The 23,561-nt window shown below is 33.1% G+C and overlaps 1 protein-coding gene across 5 annotated transcripts in view; it reads right to left on the reverse strand.

The window, feature by feature from the left end:
* SENP6 (SUMO specific peptidase 6) overlaps positions 1-23,561 on the reverse strand; it is a 112,612-nt gene that overhangs the window by 59,069 nt on the left and 29,982 nt on the right. For 2 of the 5 annotated variants that reach the window (XM_012743141.3, XM_012743136.2), the window contains 4 exons: positions 21,961-22,106; positions 21,004-21,108; positions 14,328-14,348; positions 3,780-3,850 (listed from right to left, as the gene is read on the reverse strand). In XM_012743141.3, coding sequence (XP_012598595.1) covers positions 3,780-3,850; positions 14,328-14,348; positions 21,004-21,108; positions 21,961-21,986 — 223 coding nt within the window. In that variant the 5' untranslated portion in view covers positions 21,987-22,106. Of the gene's footprint in view, positions 1-3,779; positions 3,851-14,327; positions 14,349-21,003; positions 21,109-21,960; positions 22,107-23,561 lie in introns of those variants that run through there. The other 3 variants (XM_012743137.3, XM_076003179.1, XM_076003178.1) reach the window with 2 other exon arrangements.

The raw sequence follows: 23,561 nt of genomic DNA on the forward strand, positions 1-23,561 counted from the left end.
CGTAAGCCACTGTGCCCAGGCAAAATATCTTTTTAAATATACTACATTATTTCCAGATATGCAGGAAAGGTGAGATGGAAGATATTATCAGATAAGTAAAAGTAATCTACATAAAGGTTGGATATAGATAGAACAGATTTTAAAATCCAAAGTAAAAAAAAAAAATTCTCCATAAAAAGAATGTTCATAGCAGTTTTATTAACAATAGACAAAAACTGGAAACAACCCAGGTGTCCATCCAATAGTAAAATGGATAAATTGGTACATCCATACAATGGAGTGCTTAAAAAGAACAAATTACTGATGCATGCAACAACGTGGATGAATCTCAAAAAAAAAAATTACCCTGAATGAAAGAAGCTTTACATAAAAGAGTACATATTGTATTATTCCATTTATATATTATCCTAGAATGGGTAAAATTAATCCATGCTGGGAAAAATCAGAACAATGGTTACCTTTGAGGGGGCACAGGTGGGGACTGTGAAAGAACATGAGGGAACTTTCTGAGGTGACAACACTATTTGTACTATGTCTTCACAGGGGTTTTAATTACAAAGAGACAAATACTTGTCAAAATTTATTGAACAGCATACTTAATATTTGTATATTTCATTGTATGTAAATTTTATTTCAAAAGAAAAAAGAAAACTGCAAACTAATACTGAATTCTAAGTTAATGATATGCCTGAAGGATTCAGAATAAAAAAAGATTACCTGTAGAATCTATGTTGTAGATACATGCATTTTCACTATACAAAGTCAACTTTTCTGCATGTTTGAAAATTTTCATAACAGAACTTGGGCAGGGAAAGGAAAGGCCTTAACTTTCTTGAGATTTTAGTTGTGACATTACAATATGCTGGAAATACATACCCAGAGAATACTGACAAAACATAAACTATCTTTATTCTAGTTATATATTTGCTTTTAAATTATTTTTTACTATCTTTCAAAAGACAAACTAGAAAAATAGTTGGTTTTCTCTATCATGTGGCTGCTACTATAACTGATTTTTAAAAAATTTTTTTAAGACAGAGCCTCACTCTGTTACCAGGGTTAGAGTGCTGTGGTATCAGCCTAGTTCACAGCAACCTCAAACTCCTGGGCTCAACCCATCCTCCTGCCTTAGCCTCCTGAGTAGCTGGGACTACAGGCATGCGCCACCATGCCCACCTAATTTTTTTTGTATATATATTTTTAATTGGTCAATTAATTTCTTTTTACTTTTAGTAGAGACAAGGTCTCACTCTTGCTCAGAATGGTTTCAAACTCCTGACCTTGAGCGAGCGATCCGCCCACCTCGGCCTCTCAGAGTGCTAGGATTATAGGCATGAGCCACTGCGCCCGGCCTCAATTAATAAATGTTTAAGAAATGAAGGAGGCCGGGCGCTGTGGCTCACGCCTGTAATCCTAGCTCTTGGGAGGCCGAGGCGGGCGGATTGCTCAAGGTCAGGAGTTCAAAACCAGCCTGAGCAAGAGCGAGACCCCGTCTCTACTATAAATAGAAAGAAATTAATTGGCCAACTGATATATATATAAAAAAAAATTAGCCGGGCATGGTGGCGCATGCCTGTAGTCCCAGCTACCCGGGAGGCTGAGGCAGAAGGATCACTCGAGCCCAGGAGTTTGAGGTTGCGGTGAGCTAGGCTGACGCCACGGCACTCACTCTAGCCTGGGCAACAAAGCGAGACTCTGTCTCAAAAAAAAAAAAAAAAAAAAAGAAATGAAGGAAATAAAAATATCATCATTAGACAAACATCAAGTATAACTATTGTGAGCAAGATCCAGCAATGGATGTTAAAATCAGTGGGTAAAAGTGTGAGAATATTTGAGAATATTTGAGTCTCTCAGTATCTCTTCCAAGATCTTTATTAAGTACCACGAGAAAAATGGTGATTTTACAACAAAGAAACCCAAGTAGAAACTACCTTAACCAAGTGATCATGGTTAACATCACCAATAATAAGATGTATCAACATCTTCTAACCCCTGAAAAGGGCGCCACATCACTTCTGTGACAGTCTTGCCAAAATGCATAGCCTAAATCTAATACAACAACATCATCAAACCCAAATTGAGAAGCATTATACAAAACAACTAGTAAGTAGTCTTCAAAATTTTCAAGGAAACTAAAAAAACATGAGAATTAAATGCAATGTGGGATTCTAGAAGAGAAAAAGGACATTAGTGAAAAACTAGTGAAATCTGAACAAGTTCTATAATTTTGTCAAGAATCTTACAGCAATGCCAATTTCTTAATTTGATAAGTGTACTATGATTAAAAAGATATTAACATTAGGGGAAGCAGGGTGAAGGGTCAATGGGTCCTCTCTGTACTAATTTCACAGTTTTTCTATAAGTCTAAAATTATTTCAAAATAAGTTAACAGAAAGAAGAATATTCTTATCTACTTAATGAATACTGTTAAATAAATTTTAAAAGTTATTTGTAACAAGCCTGGCTAACTGCCATCTAAAACTGTATTAATGGGCCAAATCATTTAAACCTCTCTGAAATATATTTGTAAAATGGAGTACCTATTGTACATTTAGTTCTTCTCTGAATATTAGAAGTAATTTTCTTTGTGATCAAGCAAGAAAATAGTAAAGCACAGAAGTTAAGACCACATGATTTGACGTCAAACAGATCTGGGTTTCCGATGTCAGCTTTGCTATTTACTACCTCTGTGTCCTTGAGGAAGTTATGTAATCCTTCCATGCCTCAGTTTCCTCCTCTGTACACAATACAGGTGTATGTTGAATTTAGCTTATAGGAATCTTGGATAGAAAGCTAGGATAAAAGTAAATAATGAATATAAAGCATTTGACTCTGATGTAGTACAGAGTAAGAGTTCAATAAAGACTTAAGGTATAACAGAATGAATGCTGAAGAGAGGAGTCACTGTTGCTAAACTTAATAAACTTAGCATAAATATGCATTGTGAAGTACGATAATTCCCATTCATAATGACTGCACGTAACTAAGAAAGAATAAAACTAAATTTGGATATTTTCTTCATAAAATAGAGGTATGTCCAGTACATGTACAAAAGATTTTTCACCCAAAGTAGAAAAACAACACTAGTGTTTTAAAAAACACACTTTCAGCTATCAGGAAAACCTAGCTGTTTTAAAATCATTAGATTTTGGAATAAAGAGACATCAGAGATATTTAAACAAGCAAAGGCCTGGGACAAACAAGCTAGACACATATTAAAATTATTCTAAATAATGAAAACTGATTTGATGGCAATATTTTTATAAATGTTATGCGCCCTTATTTTACTTTTATATTAATACCAGTTTATTAACAATTATATCAATACAAATATAAATTTCTGCTTACACTGGTTTTCCAACATCTACTATTAACACAATTGTATCAAGTATGGTCTCTTTTTAATTGAGTAGTTCCCTAATGTATTCTAAGTTTTAGGATCAAAACCATTAAATGAAATGACAATTACATAACACGACATTATAATACAATAAAACCCAATCTCAAAGCTAATAATTCAACCATAGTTAATATTTATATTGTAACATACAAATGCTAATATGATCAAAAGATTTCAAACAGTAATCACCTGACTGCGCAACCTTCCCCTGATGATATCAGATCACCGTTAAAGAAATTCTCAAATCCATTACAAAAAATGGTTTTCTACATATTTCTCTTATACCTGGAATATGCTAAAGCCCGTGTCATATCTCTGTAATTTTCATGCAGTAATCCAAAACCCTTCACAGGTATAACAAATAAAACTGCACACTTACCAGCACCTTGGGGCCGACTTAACCTTACAGGATTAATTTCAACTTTTTGGACATGAGGCGGGTATTCTTTCCTAGAAAAGGAAATTCATATAGTTTTATTCTAACAGAAAATATAGTTTTCAAAATTAAAAAGCTAAGTGCATACTTATAATATGTTATTAAAAGCAAATCACAGCTTCTTAGCCATACAAAAAATACTATAAAACTGTATAACACAAATATACGAATGCTGAATACATTATAAGATCCCTAAGGAGGGACTCCATGTTCCTTAGAACGTCAATCTATCAGAGCCCGTAAGTCAGACTGTTGAATAAACATTTAATAAATGAATCCAAATTATTGTCCTTTCAAAGTAGCCACTCTGACAAGCTATATACATTTATTCCTCAAATGCACAAACCTTTAGAATTTTTCTTTTGCAATTGCCTTCACAATCAGCTTATAGAAATTATATTAAAAATTCACAATACTTCATATTTGCATATCATATTCTGAATAAAAGAATTCTCAGCTTAATAATACTCAATTAGCCCAATTTTACTGTAAATGTATTTTACTTGTTTAAAAATAAATCAATGAATGAAGAAATAAACGTTGAATAAGATTGTCTTGAGAATAATTCTAAAATCAGAACAAAAAAATGTTATGTACAAAACCAGCAAATCATGGAACAAGTATTTTAGTTTCGTGATATGACTACATTATGGGAGGGGATATTAGTATATTTGTTTTAAAATATTACTTTGTCAAACTTCATATACAATTGATTTCAATGATTTTAAATATAATCTTTAGTAACTAAGGGTCCTAAATACTATGTCATAAGTCCAAATAGACACTAATTTTCAAAAAAAAAGAGCAAAACCCTATACTTAATTGTGGGATGAAAAGATTATATATGGAGAACCTCAAAAAAGTGTAGTAGACCAGGGAGCTACAATAGCTAGATACTTTCCTACCCTAAATAAAAACTTCTAAAAATATTCCCATTTTATTTAACCAGGGAATTAAAAATAAGAGGCTATTCTATTTATTTGTAATGCTATTCGCACTAGTGATCTGTATCTTCTATTTATTAGAGTAATGTAATTCAGTTTAAACAAAAATCCCAAAGAAATTTTCTTATAAGAATTTCATATTTTGATATTATAAAAGTCACATACTACAAATGAAACCAAAATATGAAAATGACATAAAAGAATAATGAGTGGTGATAGTAGTATACTGTAATAAGTTAGAAAATATTAAATGTCATGTGCCAGGTACTGTTCTAAGTGCTTTGTATCTGTTAATTCCTTTAATCCTCATAAGAAAAATACTATTATGAGCACTTCATAGATGAAGAAATTGAGGCACAATGAGGTTAATTAACTTGCCCATTGTCACACAATCATTCAATGGCAATGCTAGAGTATGAATTCTAACAAACTGTACCAATATTGATGAGCAGAACAAGTGGGCAATTTCCATCTTGCCAAAATTTTAAGATTTGTAAGGATATAAGTTATGAAGATGAGAATAATAACGGTCCTACAAGAAAGAAGGTAGGTGCCAGGCATTGGCATGCACCTGTAATCCTAACTACTAGGGAGGCGGAGGAGGGAGGATCGCTTGAGGCTGGGAATTTTAGTCCAGCCTGGGCAACATAGTGAGAACCCATCTCTTAAAAAAAGGAAAAAGAAGGTAGGTTAAATTTTAGCTCCTAACTGTCAGTCCATACACTTTTGCTTTAAAAAGGATATAATGCATCTTATCTCCAAATTGAATAAATTATTTCTTAACCCCCAATTTTTATAACTCTACACTGGGAAAAATTAAAACACCAACTTTAAAATGTAACACAGAGGCGATGAATCTGCAGCAAAATGTACTATTGCAGTAAACTCCCCAATAATGGAGTATATCATATATATTTAAAACAGTGGATAATACATATTTTGAAATAGTCAAGATTATCAACAAGGAAAATAATTCTTTGACAGTTATAAGTGGCCACAGAATTTGGAAATATGGATTTTATTTCCAGTCCAAACCTGCTTGATTACTTTTCTGGAGTACTAAAAGCACAGGTTTATTCCGTAAAAATAACTGACAAATAATTTGAGATGGCAAATTATACATGTGTGCAAAGATTGATGAAAATGCTACATTAACTCTGTATTCTTCGCAGTTTGACAGTGTATTGAACCATGCATTGTTAATAAGGGACAATGTGCTAAATACATCCTGTATTATCTACAACCTTATATATTGTAATGTAATATTAAACTATTACATATGTTTCCTTATATTTCTAGATTTATGTCCACTGTTTTCAATATTTGCTGTTTTCTAACACAAACAGAATAAATTTTTATTTTCAAAAAAACAGTAAGTTGAAGAAATTAAAGCATACTTTAAATACAATAAAAGAATTTCAAAATAAAAATAGTATGTTTGATGAGAATTAAAATAATTTCCTAGCCATAAACTATCTTATTTTCTTTAAAATTCAGTTGTTTTTGTGAATTTTTGCTAGATGATCTCAAATCAAAGTTATGTTAACTCCTTAATTTGAGTGTTTTATTACTCTTACTGGTACAAATTTCAAACTCCAAACTCATATGAAGCTCAAGCCTAGGATTTAATCTCAATGGATATTTCTTCTCCACCCAAACTAAGCCAAGACAGAGAAGCTTCTTTGTCATCTGTAGGTGAGGAGGTTTTTGCTTCTCAGGATCTGTGTTTTGTGTAGAAGTTTTAGAAACCCCACTATATAAACATAAGATTTTTTTTAATAAGCTGCCTAAGATGGACAACCTTTATTTCTCTATCCTGAACTTTTTACATAACATCAAAATGTTTTATTGTTAAAGGTTAGATAAGATCAGCTGCAAGTCTTAAACATAATTTTGAAATAATTTTAGATTTGCAAAAAAGCTGCAAAGATAATTCAGAATTCCCTTATATTCCTCAGCGTAATGTAACATCTTAACAGTACCGTCACAAATATGTCAAAAAAAAAACCAACTATACACTATTACTAACTTAAGACTTTATTAGAATTTTACCAGCTATCTCACCAACACCCTATTTTTTGTTACAAAATACAATCCAGGATACACTGCCATTAAGTCACCAGGTCTCCTTATTTTCACCTCTGTTTCTCAGCTTTTTGTTGTTCTTTGTGATCATAACACTTTGGAAGAGAACTGATCAGGTATTTTATAGAATGCCCTCCAATGTAGGTCAGTCTGATGTTTTCTCATGATTAGACTGAGGCTGTGGGTTTAGAAGAGTATCACAGATATGAAGTGCCCTTCTTATCACATTGTATCATAAGGTAAATGTGATCAGTATGACATCACTGGTCATGTTAAATTAACCTTGATCTCTTGGCTAAGTGTCTTCCAGGTTTCTCCACTATAAAGTTACTATTCTTCTCTTTCCATACTCTCCTGGGAAACAAGTAAGTCAGTCAGTAAGTCCAGCCCACACTCAAAAGGAATGGGGGTAATTAATCTCCACTTCCTGAAGAGAGGAGTATCTACATACATTTTGGTATTCTTCTGTCAGAAACAGTTCTCTCCCAATACATTTTATGCAGCTTGTAAAATCTTATTAGCAAATCCAGCACTGTACCAAAAGTGATATTACTTTCAAGATTGCTAGGATAGTTCAATAAGTAAATTATTTATTTATTTATTTGAGACAGAGTCTCACTTTGTTGTCCAGGCTAGAGTGAGTGCCATGGCATCAGCCTAGCTCACAGCAACCTCAAACTCCTGGGCTCAAGCAATCCTCCTGCTTCAGCCTCCCAAGTAGCTGGGACTACAGGCATGCACCACCATGCCTGGCTAATTTTTTCTACATATATGTTAGTTGGCCAATTAATTTCTTTCTATTTATCGTAGAGACGGGGTCTCACTCTTGCTCAGGCTGGTTTCTAACTCCTGACCTGGAGCAATCCACCCACCTCGGCCTCCCAGAGTGTTACGATTACAGGCGTGAGCCACTGCGCCCGGCCTATTTATTTATTTACATCAGTATGACTCACGGATATTTTATACTTAGGGTTATAATCCAATTGTTACAGTTCCGGCCTTTAGGAGCTCTTTCAATTGGCTCCTACGTTCCTTTGATATGACCCTATCCTTTTGTTGTTTTCTTACTGTAATATTAATAAAATATATACAACACAAAATTTACAAAAATGTGTGTAAACATATGTAAATAAACCTTCTCTCTCTCAACTCTATTACTAATTTGTGTGTCATCAACGCTAATTGCCTCTGTATCTTTTCAACATTAGTATATGTGCTGCTGAAGTGAGCACCCCTTTTTTTCAGTATTTGCTAGGTATCTGGCATCACATTCATTTTGGGCTTTACCTATCATGTCCCTAGAATCAGTCATTTCTCCCCATTCTTTTTATGGGAAAATGATATTTAGAAACTACCAGGATCTGGGAATTTTATTTGTTTTTTACCTTGCTTTAATGATAGCTCTTCTTACTGATTTTTCCATTACAAAATAGATGTCAAAAGATGTAAATTCTATAAATCAAATGTATTCCTTTTACAGTTACAATCCATTATTCCAAACATTTTAAACTGACAAGTCAGTTTAATTTTTAAGATGATATATTAAAATCTCCCACAATTGTTTCTAACCAAAACCTTCTTTCATTTCAAATACTATATGGGAGTTTTATACATTTACTTGTTATATCCTTATAAATTGTGCCTATTAACAAAATGTGTTAGGCCGGGCGAGGTGGCTCACGCCTGTAATCCTAGCTCTCTGGGAGGCCGAGGCGGGCGGATTGCTCAAGGTCAGGAGTTCAAAAAAACAAAATGTGTTCCTTTATCTTATATAGTGCTTCTAATCCTTAATTCCATCTCATTTTTTATTAAAATTCCACTCATGCTTTTTGTTTGCATTTCTAATGGCTCCAAACAGACCTTTACTTTCATATTGTTATTTCAGCCTGAGTCTTGTAAACAATATAGTATAGTTATATTGGTTTAATTCAACCAATTTGTCTCTTATTAAATATATTCAATTTGATTACAATTACTGTAACAATTGATAGCCCTCATAGTTTCCTTTCCTCTTACTTCATTACCTATGTTTAACATTATTTCATTTTGTTTTCTCATTTCTTCTATTTTTAAACAATTTACACTATCACTTACACAATTTACTATTCGTTTCCTCTCTCCCCCACTTAATTTAACAAATGAATAGTTACCTTCCCACTCTCAGCCCTTATTACATTTGCACATTTCTGTTTCCTTAACATCTATCAAGATTCAAACTATTTCCTCAAACTAAGTTCTATTGCATCTTTAATGGCATAAGACCTTCAAAATTCTTTTATTTTTCCACCATAATCTTCCAATCTCCTCCAAAAAAAAAAAAGATTGGAAGACTGCTTTTCTTCTGCCTTTCTACTTCCTCTACTCCTAGATTTTGCTGAGCTAGTTTTGAATACTTAATCATAGACTATTACTGATTTTCCTTTGCAGAATATCTCTATTTAGAAACAGGAACGTGTTTAGCCTTACCTGAATTGCCACTGTCTTAAGCTTAATTGTGCCAAATTACAAATCCTATAACAAAAGACTGTTTAAAAATCTCAAAGATGTATCAGGTAACAACACTTTCCTATCTAAAATGCTCTGAAAGCTTCTATTGCACTAATAAAAAGTCCAAACTTTTCACATCATCTTACATAGCCTTCTGTGATCTAGATCCCAGCTGATCTCTCCAAACCCACCCTCATAACATTCTCTACTTTGTTCTCTAAGCACCAGCCACAGTGGACCTTTTTTCTGTTCTTCGAATATGCCAAACTCATAAACTTGTCCCTGCATTAGTAACTTAGCACCACCTCTTCCCTATCTGGGAAAGCCATTCTTATGATCAAGGCACTGCAGACTCTTTCTCATTTAATCCCTGATTAAATGTTAGCTTCTTAGTAAAGAGTTTCCCTGAACACGCAATCTAAAGAAACCATATTGTCACTCTATTATATTTCTCTCCACAGAACTTATTATTTCGTGTTTTACTTGTTAATTATTAGTCTTTGTCCCATCAGAATGTAAACTACAGAAGTAGAAGGATCTTGTCTGTTTTGTTAATCACTGTATCAACCATGTCTACAACATAGTAGGCTCAATAAACACTTGGAATAAAATGTATGCCAAAAAGCAGTATGTAATGAGAAGTGCATTTATCATTTCAAACAACTGCACAGATATTCAATGTCATTACTAAGGATGGTGATGCTGCCAAAACTGAACCATTGGCCACCACGCAGAACCATCATATAGTAATCCAAAATTTTGTCAGCCAATGTAAAAATATCAAAATTCAAGTATTTAAAGTCACTTAGACTTGTTCTTATTTATTGGACAGGTTGGCTGGAAACTGAATACACCTAGACTTTCCAATTGGTTCACTATCTTACTATCTAGTCTTTTCCTAGTGTTTCCATGTGCCATCACTATTTTTCTTATAGGAGATTTTATTATATGGCAAGATGAGTTATTTTTTTTCTTCCCCCATTTATTCTTGGTTAAAAAAAGATAAGTCTATTACTCTTCTCAAATACTCTTCTAAATGAATTTAGAATCAATTTGTTAAATTTCTTAAAATAACAACAAATTCATTGAGATTCTGACAAGAATTACATTAAATTCACTTTATCTTAAGGAGCACAGGCATTGAATAACAAAGTCTTATGCCAACAAGGAACATAATATATGCCTCAGATTAGGTTCTTTAGATACATTTATAAGGAATTATTCATTATTAACTTTATTAGTATTTAGTTTTAGTTGCAACTGTGAATATTTTGGCCTCTCCAATATATATTTCAATTGATTAGAGGTCAAATTATTATTAGTATTGTAGTCTGTCATCTTGCTCCACTCATTATGTCTAAGAGTTCAGACAACTCTTATTCCAAGGAAGGTAGTTATCATCTGAATATAATTTTATTTTCAGATACTTCAGATAGCAATTTATGGTGCTATTATGAATGAATTCCAAATCTCCAAAAAACAGTTTAGCAGTACTTATCAAAAGCATTAAAAACATTTGGATTCTTGGCAAAAAAGTCCTTTTCTAGAGATTTATTCTAAGAGATGCAAACAAAGTTTTTCATCGGTGTGATATATATATAACAGTAAAAAACAACCAGAAATGGGCTAATGGGTAAATAAGTTTTATTTATATATATATGTATATATATATCCACAACAAGTTATTATATAGTCATTAAAAAGTATTCTTTAGAAGCCAACTTAATGACAAGAAAAAATGCTCAGGACGTGTTAGGTGAAAATTCAGAATACATAGCTTCATTTTCATTATGACTACACATATGCTAAATATATTAAAAAGTGCACAGAAAAAAAAAGATTGGAAAGAAATGTATCAAAATCCTAATAATGTAATTTTCTATTATGAGAACTTAAAAAATTATAAATTCTCTAACTATACTTGTCTTTTCACACACACCCTATAAGTAAGCATTTCTAGTATTTCATGTTTTTATTATATTCTTTTTACCTTCTTGCCTTTTTTATTTCAAAATTCTCTATAATATGTACATATATTCTGCAATTTAAAAAGTACTTTAAAAATGTTTTAAATTCAAAAGCCACTATGTGCTTCAGTTTTATAATAGGTCAACAGATTCTTTATCAGGGAGAGGAAAAAAAGGCAGTTCAAATATCAGATTAAATTTTCTAGGTTACTGGTGCTACCAACACACACCGTATTTATGACCCATGTGTCCATGAGTCAGAAAAGAATTTAAGTCATTGAAGTTGTCAGTTGCTCACAACACAGAGTTGGCAGCAATTTTTTTTAAGTCTGCAAGTTCCGTATCTTAATATTGTTATTTATTTATTCTAGTTCGGTTTTAAGCATAAAACATACTTCAATGTGCTTAGTATATAGTAAAAGCAGAAAAAACCTGGAAGAGAGTAACCTTCTACAACTACCTAGCTTTTATTAGATAAATCATTCTCCTATAAGTAAATCATTTATTTCAGAGACTCACTGTCCCTCATGTGGTAAGAGATAAATAAAAAAGATCTTCTATTACTCTTCAAAGATCAGAAAAAAGATGTCATTTACTATTCACTAGAAAGAAAAGACTATTTGAAAAAAAATGTATCAGTAAAATCTACTGATTATACAAAAGCTCTTCTTAGTTGATCTCTGATAAAGATAAACACAAAATTTTAGGTAGGTATCTAAAAGATTATGGGCTAAATTCAGGCTAACAGTAACTAAGTTGCTGAATAAAGCACTTGGTTATATTTGTTACAAGGTCTTTTATAAACAGCTGCTGCTTGACATTTAGTTTTCAAGATCTGTAGAGTCCCTTGATGTAATCTTAGCACAAAAGACTGAACGAATTCCAATGTCTATTACAATGAAATGTTCAGAAATTTCAAATTTATTATAATGTATAAGTCAGTTTTAAATAATTATCTCATTTGTTCTTCACAAAACTCTTTTAAAATTGGGCAAATACTATTATTCCCATTTTATAGCAAATAATGTGCCTAGTTGTTATGTTAGCTATTTAATTATGTATCTGACTCCTATTCCAGTATTATTCCAACAAGAATGTAAACTCCAATAGGGCAGGTATGTCTGTCTGCCTCTAAAAGAGTGCCTGGCTCATACAGTCACTTAAATATTTGCTGAATATATCAATGAATACATTTCCACCACAGAAATAGGCATAAGAAGTCAAAACAGTCGAAAAACCACAAATCCTCTCAGGCTATTATAAAAAGAATAATTTATCTTTCTGTTATTCTGGGAATATAACTGTATCTACATTTTAATTACAATAACATACAGGAAAGAATCTGTTTATTTGGCTAAGCCAAGAGTCTGTTTCATATGTGTGATTTTACAAAGAATTATTTAATATATATTTCTGGCAATTTTATTAAAATATCTTATAAATGACCTTAGTAAAAAAAATAGTCACTTAGGAGTTATAAATTAAAAATATATAAAATGAATCATCTCTATCTGGCACGAAATAATGATTTACTCAAAGAAAAAAACTGACACAATAGGAAAATACTTTTTTCCTAGGAAATAGGTAAGTAAAATATTTGCACAACCCATTTGTTTAAAACACGTAAGACTTGTCAAGTATTTGACAACTATAAAATATGCTTAATATTTTGCTAGAAGGATCACCTTGAAATTTGTATTTCAGAAACTTGGTGTTCATGAAGTAATGTGGAACACATGCATTTTACAAAATAGTGCAGGTTGTCCTCTCTACCACCTTTATACCTTTAAACAAAATTAAAGAGTTAAAGTTAAAGAATTACAATTATGGAATGTCCCTTCTTTTGACACTCACAAATTACATGAAATCATTGCTTTAATACAAAGGCTTTTAAACTGTTTGGGTAGAGAGTGAGGAGTTTTCTCAAAGGACTTTTGAGAATCTCATCAAAACAAGAAAAAAAATGCACATGCACAAAAAAATTCTGCATACATATCTCCAGGGAGAAGCTACTCTTACAGACACTTGCTTTAAAACAATTAAAACTATTTCATTATTCAAAGAAATATGTATTCTTAAAGCCTTTTTTATGTCATCTATATTATTTTAATTTCTCTTAAAAGAATAAATATGTATCTGTCAATGTTCTTACAAGAGGAACAAATAGTGATAGAAGAAGGTTGGTCACAATATTCTGTTACAAATTTTTGAGTCAGAATAGAATACATCTGATGTTTAAAGTTCTAACTTCAAGCTTAAGGTGTTTTAATCCCATTTCTCTCTTGCTCCTACCAGTCTACTAAAATGTAAAAACAGGAGTGTTGTCACTAAAATATAAGAACAAATGTTTTGTAATGTGCCTGAAAGCAACTTTACTACTAGGGCACTGTAATATTCTATTTTTAAAGGAAAGTAGTCACATACCAGCATAAATATATAATAATTATTCATAGAAAAATGTATATTGAGAATGATGCTGAAATATCACCCACATAAACCAAATATCATGTTGTTACTTTTAACAAGTTTTCTTTTATTATAGAGAGAATTGTTGCTATTAGAAGATAGTAAGGGTGGGGCGGGAGAGAATAGGGCGAGGTTAGCTAACAAATACCAAATTACACCAAGATAGGAGAAATGAATTCTGGTGTTTTGCAGCACTGTAGGGTAAATATGGCTAACTATAATTTATTATATATTTTCAAAGACCTACATTACAAGAGAGGATTTTGAATTCACAACACAAAAAGGAAGATAAATGTTTGAGGTGATAGATATGCTAATTACCCAGATTTGATCATTAAACATTATATACATGTATTGAAATATAACTCTGTATCCCATAAATATGCACAATTATTATGTGTCAAATAAGAATAAAAGGAAAAAAATTTAAATTAATAAGCTTTAACAATGAACTCTAATTCAATGGATATTTTTCAAAGCATATAAATAGCTTGATATTTAACTGCTTATTCATGCTCTAATTTCATCAATGTTAAGCTTACCTTTCTTTTCGGTCCAGATTGCTTAAAACATGAAAAAGAAAAAAAATGTAAGAGGAAAGACCTCATTGTTGACATAACATTGTATTTGTAGTAACTTAGTCAATTAAGACAAAACTATAATGTGATCAATTTGTTTTAAACACATATTATATATATTTACTATGTTTTGAATCTTGTCTAAATTGTTTTCAATTTTTTGTCAATATACACAATAATTTAACCTAAACAATCTTTAATATTTAATAGGAAAAAAAGATGACTATACATAACTATGAAAAACTCCTGAAAGGGCTTTATGTACCTATCAAACATTTGAGGATATAAGTAGTCCCCTGACTTATCCTCAGGGGATACATTCCAAGACACCAGTGGGTGCCTGAAACCATGGATAGTACCAAATCTATCTACTGAAAATGAAGCACTGGTAGAAGCATTCCATAAACAAAATGGCTGTCACCCATGCTTTCTGATTTATGTTGCGAGAACATGGGAAGATTATTTTTATTTTTGTTTTTGAAAGTATTTGAGTTCTTTGCTCTGTACATTACACCTAGCTTTATCATATGCCCCATAGCATTGCCACATAGTACCAGAATTAATCTGTATATTCATGTTTTGTTTTTTTTTTGAGACAGAGTCTCACTTTGTTGTCCAGGCTAGAGTGAGTGCCGTGGCGTCAGCCTAGCTCACAGCAACCTCAAACTCCTGGGCTCAAGCGATCCTCCTGCCTCAGCCTCCCGAGTAGCTGGGACTACAGGCATGTGCCACCATGCCCGGCTAATTTTTTCTATATATATCAGTTGGCCAATTAATTTCTTTCTATTTATAGTAGAGACGGGGTCTCGCTCTTGCTCAGGCTGGTTTTGAACTCCTGACCTTGAGCAATCCGCCCGCCTCGGCCTCCCAAGAGCTAGGATTACAGGCGTGAGCCACAGCGCCCGGCCTTGTATATTCATGTTTTATGCCCTGGTGTCTCCTTTGTACTTTTATGAATTAGTATGTACTTCCTTGCCTGAACATTATAATGAACATTATAACATTATAATCTCTGAAAATTCAATACTGATATCATAGCAAACTTAGAAACAATCTCAGTATCTACTAATAGGGCAATGATTAAATTAAATACTTTTTGGACTGCAGTTGACCACTGGTAAATGTAACTTCAGAAATCAAAACCATTAAAGGGAGAAGAGGGACTACTGTAGTAGTATGTAAACCGTTTTCAAGGAACAATAAAATTTCCTAAAAGCTATAAATTTTTTGGTAGTTCCAATCCTAATCATATCAGGTATGATTATTTGATTTTGAGTAAGAAAAAAAGTTTTAAGGCTGAAACTTCTGTACAAAAGTCTTAGATTAAATACAGTATATGATTTGGGATACAAGGAAAGGCCTGCAATTTAAAATCATGGCCTTTATTGCAAGCGCAATGTATAAAGTTCTACCTCTCTCCACAGTTCGTAGAAACTCCAAAAAGCTATCAATATCTGTTACTCAAGAGTAAAATTATGTAAGTACTCAACTTAGAATAAAACAAGATTCACATCCTAAAATTATTCCACTTTATTATGAAAGGGAACTAAATATTCAGCACTATAAGCAAAGCATAGTTTAAAAAATCCTCAAATCCCCATATTAGCTCATATATTCCTATCATGTGGTGTATCAATTCAATCCTAGCCAATTAAGAAGAAAGAAATATGGTAACTTCTTTTTACATAAACAATATTCACAAAAAACATGTATGTAAGAAAATTTCAACAGTAAGGAAAAGAAGCATAAATTTATATTATCGTGTGAAATTTTACCTTTGTGATTAAAAAAGAAAAACTTGGCCGGGCGTGGTGGCTCACGCCTGTAATCCTAGCATTCTGGGAGGCCGAGGCGGGCGGATTGCTTGAGGTCAGGAGTTCGAAACCACCCTGAGCAAGAGCAAGACCCCGTCTCTACTATAAATAGAAATAAAATTAATTGGCCAACTAATATATATAGAAAAAAATTAGCCGGGCATGGTGGCACATGCCTGTAGTCCCAGCTACTCAGGGAGGCTGAGGCAGGAGAATTGCTTGAGCCCAGGAGTTTGAGGTTGCTGTGAGCTAGGCTGACACCACGGCACTCACTCTAGCCTGGGCAACAAAGTGAGACTCTGTCTCAAAAAAAAAAAAAAAAGAAAAAAAAAAAAAAACTTACACAAAATAAATCTGTGTTGGCTAACTGACAAAAAATGTGTGGGAATATTATCACATCCCTTTAAAGTAAGTGAAGCAAAATATAAATATAAAAGTTTAAATGTAATCTACCTTATCCTATATATTTATTTCTTATGGAAATGTATTTCTAGGAAAAGTAAAATGAAAACCACAAGTTAGGCATTAATAACTAATATAGCCATTTCTAATTCTATACTGTTGGGCCCAAGAAGTGAGAATAGTTTAATTCTCTTCTGTTTTTGTTGTTTTTCAAACTCACCTGTATAAAGGCAAGAAGAAGTAGAAGAAACAGCTTCGGTACTTCCCAATAAACCAAGGGAGTTAGTAAGACCAAAACACACACACACACACACCCCTACACTCAACTGTCTTATAATATCTAATTTGTAAGTCGTAGCATTTTACAAGTGTCTTCAATATGTTTATTATCAAGTCTTATCCTACAAGGGCTTATATATTAAAAAAATACATAAAAAATGAGGAAGTCATTATAGTAATACACGACTTTGTAAAAAAATATCAGTTCACATTCCTAATGAACTACTTCATACAAAATGGAAAGGAAAAATTACCTTGAACTAGTGCTGTACTATTGGTCTTTAAATTAAGAAAGGAAAGAAAGGAAAGAAAGGAAAGAAAGGAAGAAAGGAAGAAAGAAAGAGGCTCATTAATTCTGATATCCATGACCTGAGTTAGGACTTCAAAAATTCATTCAAACTGGTGCTTTTCATTAATAATCTTGCTTATTCTAGGAAATTATTTTCCCATTTATGGATTATATATGCTTTTGCAGAAAGACATTCATCTTCCTTTATGGTCCTTATAAATCTTTTCATCTACCCTTAAAAAGCCCTGCTAAGGTGAAAATGTAAATAAAACAAACTCATAAAATGTGTTGTTTTAGCAATTTGATTAAAGTTAGGGGTGGGGATAGTACATAGATTTTGAAATTTCTGCATTTTGTTTTTTTTCCATTCTAATACTATTCTCCTCTATCACTATTAGTGTATAAACAACCTTTTATTTTTATTTATTTATTTTTAGACAGTCTCACTCTGTTGCCCGGGCTAGAGTGCCGTGGTGTCAGCCTAGCTCACAGCAGCCTCAAACTCCTGGGCTCAAGCGATCCTTCTGCCTCAGCCTCCCTAGTAGCTGGGACTACAGGCATGCACCACCATGCCTGGCTAATTTCTTCTATATATTTTCAGTTGGGCAATTAATTTCTTTCTATTTTTTAGTAGAGACGGGGTCTCACTCTTGCTCAGGCTGGTTTAGAACTCCTGAGCTCAAATGATCTGCCCATCTTGGCCTCCCAGAGTGCTAGGATTACAGGCGTGAGCCACCACACCTGGCCCAACCTATCTTTTAAATAGCAATTAAATTAACATTTGGAATAGCAATAAGAAAACAGATTGAAATTTTAATTACATCTCAAAGACTAGCTAATCTTCTGTGATAGTTTAACAATTTTCACTTATTCTTTATAGATTAAAAAAAGTGTGAAGCACTTGTTTCCATGTTTTACTATAAAGGAGTACAAATTACACAGAATGTAGGTCTAATTTACCTAAAAGACAATTTATACCACTTGCCCCCAAAATACTCTTTGCATGAATTACTAAACTAGTGGCAATTCTTTTCATTTCAAATTAAGACTGGAGAAAATAAGCAAAATTTAGGAGAAACCATAAAAGCCAATGTGTTCACCCTCACCTGAGGCCTGATAATTGTGGTAACTGCTTGGTAACCACCATCTTAGGTAAAGTTTTTATTCATGCCTCTGAAAATGGGATTTCTACTACATGGACATGGAGTGTCCTTTTCTACTTGGGACACTCTCAAAAGCTCCTTTAATCCTTCCTTTGTGAATTCTTCCCTTCTCTGTAATATTACTCTGTAATATATTTTGTATTCTCTACTACTGTATTTACCATGTATTCATTTGTTTACTTGTCTTTCTGTACCTTAATTAATCTCTACCCTAAGCAAATCTGAACTTCAAGGACAGGAATTCTGTCATATTCATCTTTTTTTTTTTTTTTGAGACAGAGTCTCACTTTGTTGCCCAGGCTAGAGTGAGTGCCGTGGCGTCAGCCTAGCTCACAGCAACCTCAAACTCCTGGGCTCAAGTGATTCTCCTGCTTCAGCCTCCCAAGTAGCTGGGACTACAGGCATGTGCTACCATGCCCAGCTAATTTTACATATATGTGTATGTGTATATATATATACATATATATATATATATGTTAGTTGGCCAATTAATTTCTTTCTATTTATAGTAGAGACGGGGTCTTGCTCTTGCTCAGGCTGGTTTCGAACTCCTGGCCTCGAGCAATCCACCCGCCTTGGTCTCCCAGAGTGCTAGGATTACAGGCGTGAGCCACCAAGCCTGGCCATTACAGGCATGAGCCAACGCGCCCAGCCATATTCATCTTTGAATACTTCAAAGATGCACTTCATCTATGATTGGTGTATAGCAGGAAATCACTCAATGTTTTTGAAGGAAGAAAAATTTAAAACTCAAAATGACTTGTTTCTGAATATCAAAATCTTTTTAATGATAGCCACACCACAGTTGGAATAAGAAATGTTTATTCTTATACAGAATAAATAAAAGACAAATAAGTAGAATTTGTCCTGCTGACTTGACCCTTTATAGTTTTCTTTACTGCCCCTAATCATTCTTGTGAAGTATTTCACTCATATCGATTATTTATTTATTTATTTATCTAGAGACAAGGTCTCACTCTATCACCCAGGCTGGAATGCAGTGGCAGGATCATAGCTCACTGCAGCCTCGAACTCTTGGACTCAAGCAATCCTGTTTCAGCCTCCCTAGCAGCAGGGACTACAGGCATACACCACTATGCCCAAGTAATGTTTCTTATTTTCTGTAGAGAATAGGTATCACTATGTTGCCCACGCTGGTCTAGAGCTCCTGGCCCCAAGAGATCCTCCTACCTTGGACTCCCACAGTGCTGGGATTACAGGCATGAGACACTGTGCCTGGCCCATTTTTTTAAAATACAAATGAATTTAGGTTATTATTGTTTTTTAAGAAACAATATTTCACTAGAAATACTATTAATAGTTCTTATTAAGTGAATCTAGTCATTGACGAAGATGAGCAATGACACACAAAGTATAATAGGTGCTTAGACCTGGAATAAAACAGAACGCAACCCAATTTCCAAACTGTAATCTATTTTTTTTAACATTACCAACAAGGAAATGAGAAATGGAGAATAACAGGTCACAGTGCAAATAATTCTAAACTAATTAATAACTTCAAAAGCAACAATAATAATTTTGGTTACAAATGTATCATTTAACTTGATTAGTATTTCAACTTTCATTTTTAGAATGTCAAGAAGACATCTTTATCAACAATGGTTTCTATTAGTATTTTCAGTGATCAGTATGTGAGAAAGAGTATCTCCTCTTCCTCCCTCCCTTAATAACTTTCATCATTTATTCTCATGTTTGTGCCACATGCAGGTCAGAGAGCTTGATTTGTTTGTGTACCTTGCAATAGAGCAAGCCAATTTTTGGTATGTGCAGTAATTTCTCTTTCCATCCTTTTAGTTGAATTTTTCAAGTATCTATGTGAAGACTATGATAAAATAGTTAAGCAAAAGAAAGAGAAATATTAAGGTTTTTAAGTCAAAAATCTATGTTATAGCAAATCTATGTAAATAGCAAATATAGCAAGGGTTCCTAAAGTTAAGGACACGTTTCCTGAATGAGTAGCCTAGACTGACATTCAAAGAGAATGAAGAATAGCATCCAAAATATATACCAAATCTTTAAATCTTACTAGTTATAAAAAATTCTTTATAATGCAATAAATAGATTATGTATTTAACTGTTGGAGCCTAAGAATTTGAGTCAACTGAAAATGGATGTAACATTCCAAAAATGGTTCTGAAAAACCTCAGAAGTATTTAAAATGCCAAGTTTTCCTCAACTGTTACTATCATTATTTCAAGGTTCAAGCAGTAGTTTCAAGATCAATGAGAACTCATCAATCTAACTAAAACTACTAAAAATAAAAATTTTCTCAAATATTTTAAACTAATAAGGTGATTTATTTTGTTATTATAGAATCTTATAAACTAAGGTAAGATTTAGTTAATGGCTGTAGTTTTAGTCTCCCAGGCTAACCCACCAACTGAAGATATCTTAGTCAAACATTGTAAAGTCAATGTTAAAAATTTAATTTAAATATTTTCTTGATCTTCTAGACTATAATACAATAGAATGGCTCTTACCTAAAAATTCTTACAGAATGTGATTAATTCAAAAGCAAATATAAAATAATAAAATTCCACATTATTAATTATTTCAGAAATATATCTTCTTATGGAGAGTGAAAACAGTGAAGTTTCACAAAGAAAAAAATTATTTTTAAAAAAAACTTCATTAAGGAGGACAGTATGTACAAAGGCAATTAGAATCCTTACCTTTGGGCTGCTGTTTTTACTCCTGGTATCTGCCCATGAGCATGGTGAAAACGTCTACCATGAACTACAGTTCCAGAACATAATGATGCATTTTGTGTATTTTCACTGCAGATTCAAGAAACAAAAAATTATTTGAACAGGGAAAAATTACATATACATTTATGAAATAAATCCTTTAAAATATGAGCACATACAGAGAAACCTTTACCATTAAAAAAATTATTTAAAGATAAACCCAATTGGCAATGTTAAACTGTCCATTAGAAGTTCTCCACTTCCTGCATTAGTCTTTCAAATAAATGTTTCTAATCGAGTTTTTTTTTTAAAAAAGTAGAATACTAGAATAGAAATCAGGAGTCCTAAATTCTACTAATTCTGCCAATGACTTGAAAGTTACTTAGCCTTTATGTACCTCAGTTGTCTATGTATAAACTGACACATAAAGTAGTAATTTTGAACCTTATTCCCAGGTTGTTACTGATAGACCAATCCTATCAGCAGTGGTTCACTATGTCAACCACTAGGAAAGGTGGGCTATATCTGGAAGAGAAGAGGAATAGAAATCTTAAAAAAAAAAAAAAAAATTAAAAAAAGTTCCTCGCGAACATAATCTTGATTAGCATCTTCTAAGACCACCCCAACACTATGCTGCCATCTACTTATCATATTATGACTAAGATTCTGCTAACTGTATGAAAGCAAACTCATGAGATCCCAGCCTACTGAAATGTTTCTTGCAATATGTTTTATTTAGAATGAAGAAATCATTGCAATCAACCCTACTCTCAAGATTCAAAGCAATGAATCCACATACTGGAACATCCTATCTCTTAACCCTACTGACAAATTCAAAAGAAATGGTATAGATTGGGCAGATTGGCCACAAAGGTAGTTAGCTTTTGGTGTCAAACCCTTTCTTTATCTTTTCTGTAGGAATGTGTGGTGAAGCACCTATACCTCAATTTCTTATTGTTGCTCAACATGTTAAGTCCAATTGAGTTGCCTTTCAAAGTTTTAAAACTTTCAGTCTTGTTGCGCCTTACATATGTCTTCAAGAAGAAATCACCAGAACTAGTAGCAACAATTCCAGATCGACGATTTAACTGTAAAAAAGATCCATAAATGTTAAAGAGTCAATAAACACCATAATAAGATAATCTATCAACAACTACTTGAAAACCCATTTTAAAAAACAGTAGTAAAAAGGTACAGCTACTAGGGGTGAGGGAGAGGGGTAGCACTGGCATGGATCGAAGGCCAATTCAACTGTTAATACTTTTTTCCTAGGGTTCCTAGAGTTCATGTAAATCTCTCCAAAGATATTTGAGAAAGTAAGGGCAGAGGATCTTAGTACAGCTTTCTCCAGAGAGTAAATAATAAGTATTTCTTCTGTTTAACAGGCTTTCTTGCTATCTGTGAAACAATACCACCAAATATGGCAATCAGATGTCATTTTAAGTTGTGCTTTTCTATAACGACTTTTGCCTTAACATTAATGTTTTGATAGAAACACAGAAACTAAGATAAACACAGATACTGAGATAATGTCTTTATACTTTTACAGGTGCAAATAATAACCATCACCTTGGGGAGATCACAGTATAGCAGGATGCCCCCCAACCTCTTCTCAACAAAGAAACATGCCTTTGTTACAGTCATTGCACAAGACATACAAAAGATGACTTCAGAATCTTTAAGACAAAAAATTCCTCAGTTGTTAGTGATAATTTCCCCCCCAAAATTAAAAAATCATTTTTATCTACTATGTATTTTATATTTGAAACAATAGCTTAATATTATTTTTACTCTTTTACAAGAAAATATACTAAGAATGTGAACAATTTTTTCCTCAGATATTTTTTTTTAAATTAATGTAATTTAAAAAAAAAATTTTGAGATAGTCTTACTATGTTGCCTAAGCTGGAGTCCTGAGGCTACTCATTGGCACAAACACAGCACACTACAGCTTTCAACTCGTGGCCTCAAATAATCCTTCCACCTTACCAGAATAGCTGGGACTATAGGCACTGTGCCTAGCTTTCCCCAGTTATTTCTATAGAAACTCCACAGTGCGCTCAAATAAAAATATCTCTCATTTAAAAAGCCCTCCTGAGGAGAGAGTTCATTATGCCAACACCATTCTTATTTATGGCATAACTACATTCCATAATCCAAAATTATCCATTTTTGACACACTGTTTATCACTTTCTCCTCCTTGAGCATTTCTTTATTTCCTAATCTCTTATGAGATTAACAGACTATCAGGAACAAGAAACCCAGAGAGCTGAGCCCAGACATGAGGCTACTTTCCCATGAGGCACCTGTGGATTCCAGAAGATGTAGCTGAGGGGTTGAGAAGCTGAGCTTAAACTTCCAACAGACTCACATAGCTAGGGAGACAAAAGTAGAGTCCTACATCAACCAAAAACAGAAGGCCTCAAACACCTCAAAATTTGGATTAGGGGCCAGGCACAGGGACATGCACCTGTAGTCCTAGCTGAGGCTGGCAGGTCACCTGAGCATAGAAGTTAAAGTCCAGCCTAAGCAACATAGTGAG

The sequence above is a fragment of the Microcebus murinus genome, chromosome 5 (genome assembly GCF_040939455.1).
Source record: "Microcebus murinus isolate Inina chromosome 5, M.murinus_Inina_mat1.0, whole genome shotgun sequence".
NCBI lineage: Eukaryota > Metazoa > Chordata > Mammalia > Primates > Cheirogaleidae > Microcebus > Microcebus murinus.